This window comes from Haliotis rufescens, unplaced genomic scaffold (assembly GCF_023055435.1).
Source record: "Haliotis rufescens isolate VD_foot unplaced genomic scaffold, xgHalRufe1.0.p SCAF_1, whole genome shotgun sequence".
Lineage (NCBI taxonomy): Eukaryota > Metazoa > Mollusca > Gastropoda > Lepetellida > Haliotidae > Haliotis > Haliotis rufescens.
In genome coordinates, this window is record NW_025963779.1 from 52,549,941 (window position 1) to 52,560,959 (window position 11,019).

Below are 11,019 nucleotides of genomic sequence, written 5' to 3' on the forward strand. Positions count from 1 at the left end.
CCATAAAGGTGCGTTGCATGTATGTATGTTGACTGTGTTGCATATATCCATATGATGAGGTCTGCATTTAGGTATGTGGATTGTGCTAATACCAATATCTGTGTATATGGCTTGTGTTGTATATTACGTAATCATGGCACTCCATATATGTCCTCCATTACAAACCGTCTCCGCGGTCTAGTGGTAGAGCGTCCGCCCGGAGAGCGGAAGGTCTAGGGCTCGATCTCCGGCCGCGTCATACCAAAAGACGTTAAAAGATGGTTCTTGTTGTTACCATGCCTGGCGCTCGGCATTAAGGGGATAAAATTAGGACTGGTCGGCTCGGAGTCAGTATACTGTGTCTGAGTGGTGTATTCATGTTAAACTGCGGCATGGCATCACAGTGGGCTAGCACTATAAAATCGGCATTAGTCCGGACTAGTACAAGCAGCGAAACACACACACACACGCACGCACGCACGCACGCACGCACGCACGCACGCACGCACGCGCGCGCGCGCGCGTGTGTTAGTGCAAGAATCTTAAACGCGACCTTAAACCCTACTTCACCTTGTCACACCTCACCAACTGGTGTCGTGTACATGAATACATCACTATGCACATTTAAGTATGGTGTATTTGTGTCATTTTTGCTTAAAGCCGCACCCATCACTTTTGCAGGTACATGTATATGACGCCGGTCTTTAAACCAGACCAGACAATCCACTGATTGATATTGTGAGCAACGATCCACGCCGATCAAACACAAACAACACAAGCACGAGTTTTACTACTTACGTCGAGGATGATCCTATAAAACATTCCCACATCATTATTACCAACAATAAGAAGAAGAAAAAGAAGAAGAAAATATTAATATGTTCTCGTTCATACCAGACTGTCACCTCGGAGTTAGCTCGAAGGCGAAAGACAACATCGGCTTCTACTTTCGATATAATTTATTTAATGTTAAACAATACAAACACAGACACAGAATGAGCGGAACGTCCCGCTTAGATGTAATGAGGGGGCTTTCTAGATCAGACACAAATGGGATGAGCGGAGCTCCCAAATAAACCTCCGGGTATTTGTGCTGTCGACCTAAACATGCGTCTAATATACCTGACTTTGGGATTTCCGCACTCAGCAATATTCCAGCTATATGACGGCGGTCTGTAAATATTCGAGCCTGGACAGACAATCCAGTGATTGACATCATGAGCATCGATCCACGCAACTGGGATACGATGACATGCAACAACCAAGTCAGCGAGCCCGACCACCCTATCCCGTTAGTCGCCTCTTACAACAAGTATGGGTTGATGAAGACCTATTCTAACCCGGGTCTACACGGGTCAGTATCAAATAGTGATGGTACTAGGTGTATACCCATTTACCACGCTGAGCCGGCTTAAGAGGATCGAGTGGTAAGGTCCGGTAATCAAACTTATCAAGTTTCATAGTTGATGGCGTTGGCCGCCGCTCATGCATTCAGTCACTGGCCTGTGAGTTCTAGATCTAGACTTAACTATGTACAGGCTGCCTTAATGTACATGTTGACGGTTATATCTGACTGTGTTATACAGGATAGTCATCAAGGCAGTTCCAGAAATGAGGCTTATATAATCGTGCTGTTATTGGCGCACGAAGGTTTCTACACAGACGTCCTTACTGGGGGTTTAAGCACTCTTGACCATGCCGCAGTTTATGATGGATACCGCGCTTTGTGTCGAGCGCCAGTCAGAGTAACACCATCTTTTGGTATGAGCGGCCAGGGGATGGAACCATTCACCTTCAACTTTCCGGGCAGACCCTCTTTCCACTATACCACGGAGGCGACCAGAAAAGAACAAACATTGCATTATGTCAGCCTTTGGCGAGCATAGTACCTGCTATTTATTCATCACACATGATATGTACGATACGGAAACACGAGAAAAATAAGAGTTTATAATATAATGACTGTCAATCTTACAGTGTAATAATAGTATTGTTTTACAAAAGTAACTTTATAAACCGCGTATGAATACAAGCATGCCTGAATGAACCGCACCATTCATTATATAGTGCCAAATGATTTGGAGCCGTGAAGGCTACATAAGCACCCACACATTGGGAAACGTCCATCTCAACGTTTTGAGGACAGAGGGCAATGGGGATGTTAGATAGTAGTCATCGCATCGATATTTGGAGCTAACTAAAAAAAGTTCCTGTAATTTGTGAGCTCATTTAAATATTTATCGGACTGGTTTACGCGTCGTTGACTTTATCCATGTATGATAAATCCTGGTACAATCTATATGCACCAAAGGAGAAACAAATGTTTAGTTTATCTGAAAGCACTTTGCACCTAGTACAAGCAGATCAAGCAAGTTATAACGACTAAACGTCAATCAAAAGGAAAAATTACGAAGCATTTTCTGACTCAGAGCCTCATCGTTCGGACAAACACACCAACACAACAGAGACGTCCCATACAGTCTCTGACGACGCCTGCAGCTATAACGTGCTTGTGCCCTTCGGTGAGCCATTACCGGTGTACTTTGTCTTGAACTTTAACAATTGGTGATATATGTGAACAACACATTACGCTTCATTACGTAGTAACCAACGTTAAGGTATTTAGTTTCTAGCGCAATAACTTCCCAAGGCTCTTCACAAGATCAGACATTTTCTGATCAAACAGGTATTTTCCCGTGAAGTCCATAAAGTTGAGTGTCCTTGCGATTAAACCCAGCCATCCATCTGGTTTATACGCCTTCTGGATCAGCAGAGGAACGATCGTCTTTCTCAAATCAAAAGCGTATTCAGCTTCTGAAACATAACAACAGAGCTCAATCAGTACAAAATGTAATATTTGGTTGAACACAAGTAACGAGAGTATATGGCTTCCTTAAACATTGACTTTGTGTGGACTCACTTACTAGAAGGGAGTCTAGCCTTTCAAAGTGAAAGTATATTTTTCGCAATGATGCATTGTACTCATCAGGAATGCCATGATCTGTTCCCTGTTCCTAAGCATAATATTTTCTAAAATGTTGGTGTGCTGGCGTGTTTTTTTGGCACAGACTATTTTAATCTTTCAGGGGATCAAGACAAATTTGTTCTCTGAAAGGAGGGGACAGACATATAATGTTTTGGGAACATGTGTAATACAAAATAATCCCAGGCGCGTGCAATCACGCACGCACGCACGCACGCACGCACGCACACCCGCAAAACACAATTGTAGTGACCAAATATGATATGATCATTGTTTTCAAATATGACGCTCACTGGTGAAATTAGTAGTGAATTATTTACTTACCTGACCTGCAGTTCGCCAAGCTCCTTCGCTAGATCAGTCAATTTCTGATCATATGGGTATTTTCCACTAAAGTCGAAGAAAAGTTTTGTCCCTTTAATCATACCCAACCACCCGTCTGGTTTATACGCCCTCTGCGTCAGTAGCGGGACAATCTTCTTCTTTAAGGAAAATGCATACTCAGCTTCTGGAATGCACCATAATAAATAGGTCAGTCTAGTCACGGGCGTGTACAGCTAAAGGTACAACGTTCACGTTTAGCAAGAACAAGAAACATCAGTTTATTAAATGGATTCGTGAAGTGTCATTTTCTGATACAGGCCTCACCTGATCTGCAGTTCTGGCTCAGCTTGTATCTCTCCGACATAAACACCAACACCACAGACGCGTTCTGAACGGCCTCCGCCATCGCCTGCAGTGTGGAGCCCTCCATGTTGTCGATGTCCATCCAGACTTTGTAACCTCTCTTGCGTAGTGAGTCAGCTACCTATTAATTGTGGATATATGATTTAGCTTAACATTGAAATGCGCGTCTTATATTCCACAACATAAATACATAATATGTACACTTCTTGCAGAACTATGTTTTTTCTATACCTTCAGTGCCACTTGCTGGTCAGCCCAGTGGTAACTTAACATCACAGATCCTTTCCGACCGCCCCCAGATCTGATCTCTGCACGACTTGAATCTGGAGAATAGATAATAAAGCTCAGCTACATAACACGTATTTTCGTTCAGGTATATTAATTTGTTATTTAACGCAACACTCAGTAATATTCCAGCTATATGACGGGTACAAAGACATGTCAAGAAACAGGTCACCGAGCCTGTCCATCCGATCTTTTAAGACACTTCGTAGGACACTCATGTGTTGCTAAGAATCTATTCTAACACGGAATATCTACGGGGATTTTAAGTAGAAACAAAGACAATTTTTACGAAATGGTATAGTTTGATATTTCGGCATATTCACCATTATCGAGCCCCTCCTCAGCCCCGATTTGCCACATAGCTCCATCCGCTGCCTTCGAAATGCTTTCTCGAGAGGATGATTGCAGTTCACCAAGCAACTGCCGCAACCGATTGTCGCCCTGTAGGAATATCATACCAAAGGTAAAAGAGAGAGTGAGTCATGTTTTACGCTGCTTTAAGAAATATCCCAGCACTATCAGAACAGAGACATCGGAAATGTCCTTCACACATAGTATCCATTGTTTCGGTCGCGAACACCTTAACCACCAGGCGACCGCAATGGTAAATGAAGTGTTTGATACAGGAAAGAACAAACAGAAGACCCCATTTCGCTAGCACATTATTTTATAACTTGGATAAGGGATCACATTATCTGTGATCGCAACATTGATTGAAAACAAACATGATACAAACAACACTGGTTGCCAAATTCTTTAGTAGAAGAAAACAACTTACTTTAAATTCCTCCTTAATAGATTTATCAAAAGACAGTTCCCAAATACATTTCACAGCGTGTTCCTTCTCCTCTTCATATCCATCTTTAATAATATCCATAAGAATTGTCGCAGCCCCCTTATTCATAAGCACTGTCTTGTTTTGGTCATTTTTGGCTAATCAAGTCATTCCACCAACAGAACCTTCAACGCTTAGTCCCAGGTATCGGTGCTCCTCGTCCTTCCATGCTTCTTTGACCATATCAAACAGGACGTCAAAGACGGTGCTGTCAGCCAAAAGGAGTTCATTTTCCGTGTCGTCCACGAGGTTGGCGAGAGTAAACAACGTCTGCAGCTTACCCACTGTAACACATCGTGTACATGTACTTTCGGAATGTTTGTTATGATGTGGTTCTTACATGTAGGCATATGAAACTACATTTAAAACGTCAAAGCCAGAGAATAGAACAGAGAATAGAAAGAGAAAACCAGATCCTATCATCAACACCAGAGAATGTAGCTCGTGCATTGTCTCAAGATCCTACCTTCTGACGTACACTTGAGATATGGCAGCAGGACTGGAACTGTCTTGAGCTCCCGGAGAGGTTGTCTGGTCGTAGGATTTCTGGAGCAGTTGTGAAGGATGGAGATTGACCCATCAAACGTCTCGTCAAGCTCCTATAAGGACATTAGAATACACACTCTTAATTATGTTTTAATGGTGTTATTATATACAAAAAAAGTTCTTCAGTCTAAATGTGTTTACTCTCGAATGATACAGACGTTATCTTTTACATCGGCATGATTTATTCAGTATATATGTGTTGACAGTGAAATATGCAAACAGGACATCGATCTGATAAAACATGTTTGTTTTAAAAGAGCAACAAAATACATTCGTATTTTGACCAGGAATGTGTAATCGCTTCACTTAATAATGTAGTAAACACGTTCACTATTTTTTTTTAATTATTTCTTTCAGCTTCTTTCTATAATGTTGCTGATAAAGTACTTACGCCATCTTCTTTAACAGCAAGCCCCACCTTCATCTGTGTCAGATCATGGACAAAATGTTTCAACATCCCGGAGTTACAAACTTTCTCTGCAAAAGCTAGACTTGCTTCAGTATTATTCCACAAAATATCGCGGAGCTTGTACATCCTTCTAAAAACCAGATCGCTGTCACTTAAGTAACTGCTTGCAGCTAGGCATTTCAACCCGAGGGAATTAAGGATAGTTTCATAAGCGCGTTTGATAAGTTCAGCAGCATCTGTCAGAGCAAACCAATCCCCAAGTTCCCGTCGGTCAACATCATTGTGCTCCTCAAACTGAAAATATATCAAGCTGTTCGGCGCTGAATAGTTTCCTTTGTCCAGACACGGATTATTTTTCAGTTCTTTTAGGAATAGATATATTCCATAAATCTCTTCTTGTAGTGGAGACATTGGTGGATTTGAAGCCCCATCTTGTCGCGCAGGCTTTGAAGTGCTGGAAGACTCAACTTTTCGTGGAGGGACTGCAGTACTTGAAGATCCAGCTTGTGTTCTTGCAACAGGGAGACAGCTCTGGACGCTGCTGCGATACATGTTGTCTGAAGAAAATAGTGAGTACATGATAAACTGCTCCTCATCTATTGCATACAATGCAATGTCTAAATTGTTTTACTCTGCGCGCACTATGACGATCCTATGGCAAGGAATTCAAGAGGGGACATTAATAGACTAAGTTCTTTTGTGGTATTATTGTGTTGTCACCCTCACAAACCAACACAACACGTCGGAAAATCAACCAAACAACTTCGAAACAATGCGACGCCGTTGTCGCGTTTTGAATAATATTTTAGTTTTGTTTTCTGTCAACTGTCAACAAATGTCACGTTGTCGAATTGTAGCCCCATCTAACAAAGGCGTTGCAACAGACCACAACGAGACAATGTCCATTTTAGGGTTCCTTACAAGGGAGCTTGGTGATGGATATACACCTCTAAAGAGCAGATTGTTTTTGTTTGTTGTAACAGCAATTACTGCACAAATGTCTTCCTGTGCCGTACTAAAATTACTGACTAATACAACATCATTAAATCTACTTTAATTTCCATATTCAAACCGGATTGACTCACTTACGAAATTGTGTGGGGATAATGCTTGGCATTAAAGGCCTGTGAAGATTCAGGTAGAGAATAGGTTTTCAGCAACCCATGCTTGTCATAAAAGATGAATATGCTTGTCGTAAGAGGGGACTAAAGGGATCGGGTGGTCAGGCTCGCTGACTTGGATGACGCATGTCATCGTATCTCAATTGCGTAGATCGATGTCCATGATGTCAATCACTGGATTGTCTGGTGCAGACTCGTCATATAACTTGAATATTGCTGAGTGCGGCGGAAAACAACAACCAAATAACCTTGCATTAGAGCAGACTAAACGGGGATCGGGTGGTCATGCTCTGTAAAGTGACGTTACATTGGACGTCGAACAAGACACTGGTTGCCAAAAAACAAAACATTTACAAAATCTTAACATACTAATCGTATTCATGACATACGACCCATGCAGGACATCGTGGGCACAGCAGGTCGAAATAATCAAACGCATATCGGAAACCTTTCCTTTTAATAAATTTGTGATTTAAGAACATGGTTACAATCACCTTAACACATTGGGTCGGGCGTTGGTCACAGATAACAAACAATAATGTATAAAATACTTTACCAAAAGATCAACATTTTTTTCCAAACAATTATTAAATGAGACTGCTACATGTATATAAAATGAATTCTTTATATCGTTAGTGTAGAAAGACTTGTTTGTTTGTCCATTGATATATTGTAGAACAGGTCCATAGGGTACGATCACACGCAATTGGCCGAACATGGCCACCAAATTCATTAACTCGCTTCTCGCGATCAGCAGAACCCGGAATCCCCACGTGACATAGACGTACATAATGGTAGTCAGTAAGGGGGGCATTGGTAGCCCAGTCGCTATGCAGAGTTGCGTCCCTTGGGCACGCCTGAAACCTATGATTACGGGTTCGAATCCCGGTTCGCCCCGATTATGTTTCTAGATTTGTCACCATACCCGTGCTCGTGGGTTCACCAAAGTGGTTCACGTCTAAAACCTGCATCATTTCGGGCTTTCCTCCCACATTAAGCTGACACGCCGTGATATAAATGGAATACTGTTAAAAGCGGCGTTGAACCCAACCCACTCACTCACCCACTCACTCACTCATCACCAGTACTTCATGCTCACACTCTCGACACCCGGTTTTGTTTTATGTCATGAACCGGTGAAGATCCAGGTTAGAATTCACCCTCAAAAACCCATGCCGAACGTAAGAGGCGACATACGGGATCGAGTGGTCTGGCTCGCATGAATTCGTTGATGCATGTCATCGTATCCACATTCGCGTAGATCGATGCTCATGAAGTCAATCACTGGATTTTCTTGTCTAGACTAGAGAATTTACAGATCGCCGATATATAGCTGGATTATTGCTGAGTGCGTCATAAAACAACAATTTAATAAACAAATTATATGTAATGACGCCCAAAGAACACACGTGCGAGCAGCAGAAATCATAACGTCAGCACGTCATGTTACGTGCGCTTCACTTAATATCCACGGTGCCTTACGACGTTCTCATTCACTTGGTATTGTTATTGTCCTACCGTTCGTTCAAGATGACTGACGATCGATGGGTGGAGTGCTCCATCCCCGGGCTATAACCTGGACACATTTTCTTGGCTTTGACTAACGTTAGGAATTCGAAGAAACAAGGTCAGAACAAAATCTAAATTCCACGACAAGAGACAGGCATGGTTTTACAATGATACGTATCTTGTTATTGGAGGGATATGTGTTCCTTTATCTTGTGCAAATGAAACAGACAAGAAGTTGTTACAATTATCGACTTTTCGTGCCGATCGTTCTTAAACCGTGCCTTCAAAACAAGCTGATGTAGTTGGACTGTATCTGGTGTACATTATCATTTCTGCGTAATGTTGTCAATACACATGTTGTATTGTGATTAATGAATCGGTATCGACCAGTATGTTATACATTGATTTGTCCACACACGAACCTCACTAATTAAACAACGCAGTATATCATATGATCACTTGTGTCGTGACGCACTCGCTAAAATCACCAGAGGTGACAAGGCCAAACCGATACAGCCAGACGCCATGTTTGTTTACGTTTGCATGCAAATTAGCCATGACGTCACATGACAACGTGATTAATGATAAAATAATATAAGAAGAAACAAAAAGGACATTTGTATCGCGCCATATCCATCCCCCGAGTGCATGCCCATATTATAAAATGGATATTAATAATGACTTGTCGTCAGGCAAAATAAGGGCTTGATCACATAATTACAGTGCTTGCATTATATTTCAAAACGTTGTACGATCTAGGAGACCATGTGGACCAAAGTATAGCCCAAGTTGACCTTGGTTGACCAATGTTAACACATGTAAACTGATTTTATTACTTCACACCTCGCTTCACCTACGTTGCCCATACCGACACTTGTCTGTTTGTTTGTTGTTTAACGCTGCACTCAGCAGTATTCCAGCTATATGACGGCGCCCCGAACATAATCGAGCCTGGACCAAACAATCCAGTGATTGACGTCACGAGCATCTGCCAGAAGTGTGGCAACCTCAGTTGAACTCATTTTTTTAATAATCGAAAACAGGTTGTGATATTAACATCTTTTTTTGTGTTCACATATTCAGAGATTATTACATGGCAGTGTTCTTATCATACCCCGTATCACCCCGAGACACCATAGTAGCCTGAGGGGCCAGAGGGCTGACACAGGGGGCCGAGGGTTGATTATAGTGTTTGATTTGAAAAATTACATACAAATATCATTTTTAATGTGTACCATAGATACAAATGGACATAATGGACACCCCAAACCCCCAACCTACCCCCCCCCCCCCCCCCCCCCCCTGAAACCGCCCCTGATTGATTGCACTCCCAATGTGCTTCATGTCATTGATAGGTAGATTTAACGCCGAAGGCCAGATATAGGGGTCGAGGATTGATATCAGGAATGATATGAAAACTGTCAGACACAAACTTTTTTTTAATCATGAACCAGAACATCAAATTGTAAAATGTAACTATTTGCATGTGAATACAATCCGAGTTCACCTTGTTTGGAAGACATTGTCACGGGTGAGCTAACCGAGAACACGAAAGACGACGCACCGGGGAACTAACTCCAATACCTTCCCACCTGGGCTGACATCGATCGCCCATTCATAATGCATTGACTTGCCATATCAGTCCTGTGGGGGTGTAATACGGGTCTGGCTATTACAACCCTGTCATATGGCCGTCTCTAAGTTGACTGTATCGCACATGCAAAATGCCGCATATAGTTGATAACTATATGATATGTATCGATGTTCCACCTGGTGTCTTGGACATACCTGTCTGTGCGTAGATCGACCGGCCCGCCTCCCGCTCGCTGTGTTCAAGTTGAAAAGACACGTCGCTATGACAACAAATCAACAGAAGCCGTGTGTGAGTGTGTGAATACCTGCACACTGGCAGTTGTTGTTTGGGTAGCAGCTCAACATGTGCTTATTATGGTAGTGTGTTAGTATATGTGCTATGTTCTGTGCTGTGTTCTGTGCTGTATATCATTTATACACAACACAAAACCTTGAGACGTCACTATGCCCTTACATATGGTTCTTGGTAGATGTGCAGTCAGCCATGGCAGAATTGTAACCAATGGGAGATTAACTAACTATGTACTGTTGCAATACTCAAGGCCAAACTGTAATGGTAACCACTGTAATCTACCATATATTCATGAAACACATTCTAATACATACATACATAAATACATACATACATACATACATACATACACTCTGAGTAGAATTTTTCAATTATTTTCTTTTATAAATATATTCATACATAATTTGCATAATCTTGTGAAATATGATACATACCACACACACTCTCTCTCTCTTTCTCTTTCTCTCTCTCTCTCTCTCTCTCTCGCACAAACACACTCTCTCTCTCACTCACACACAAACACACTCTCTCTCTCACGCACACACACACTCTCTCTCTCACACACAAACACATTCTCTCTCTCACACACACACACTCTCTCTCTCTCGCACACACACACTCTCTCTCTCTCTCGCACACACACACTCTCTCTCTCTCTCTCTCTCACACACACACATACACACACACACTCTCTCTCACACACACATACACACACACTCTCTCTCTCTCTCACACACACACTCTCTCACACACACACACCCTCTCTCTCTCTCTCTCTCT

The 11,019-nt window shown here is 42.2% G+C and overlaps 1 protein-coding gene across 2 annotated transcripts; it reads right to left on the reverse strand.

Annotated features, from left to right (window-relative positions):
• Positions 1-1,840: 1,840 nt before the first annotated feature.
• On the reverse strand, positions 1,841-10,246 carry LOC124131333. Of its 2 annotated transcripts, XM_046494545.2 has the most exons (9): positions 10,143-10,246; positions 5,707-6,281; positions 5,236-5,368; positions 4,713-5,053; positions 4,258-4,375; positions 3,881-3,972; positions 3,611-3,770; positions 3,287-3,470; positions 2,664-2,793 (listed from the first exon to the last, which is right to left on the reverse strand). In XM_046494545.2, exons 4-9 carry the CDS (start codon positions 4,836-4,838, stop codon positions 2,787-2,789), a joined length of 687 nt encoding a protein of 228 aa, XP_046350501.2. In that variant the 5' UTR covers positions 4,839-5,053; positions 5,236-5,368; positions 5,707-6,281; positions 10,143-10,246; the 3' UTR covers positions 2,664-2,786. The 2 variants fall into 2 exon arrangements, with proteins under 2 accessions (XP_048253618.1, XP_046350501.2); XM_048397661.1 differs by lacking the exon at positions 3,287-3,470 and having other exon boundaries at positions 1,841-2,793.
• Positions 10,247-11,019: the final 773 nt, after the last annotated feature.

What these genes read in the sequence shown, in the direction of transcription:
- LOC124131333 (XM_046494545.2), bottom strand. Translation starts at nt 4,838, where the DNA reads ATGAATAAGGGGGCTGCGACAATTCTTATGGATATTATTAAAGATGGA. An exon ending in CTATTAAGGAGGAATTTAAA is followed by an intron (nt 4,376 to 4,712) that starts GTAAGTTGTTTT and finishes ATATTCCTACAG; the next exon opens with GGCGACAATCGGTTGCGGCA. An exon ending in GAGCCAGAACTGCAGATCAG is followed by an intron (nt 3,471 to 3,610) that starts GTGAGGCCTGTA and finishes GGTGCATTCCAG; the next exon opens with AAGCTGAGTATGCATTTTCC.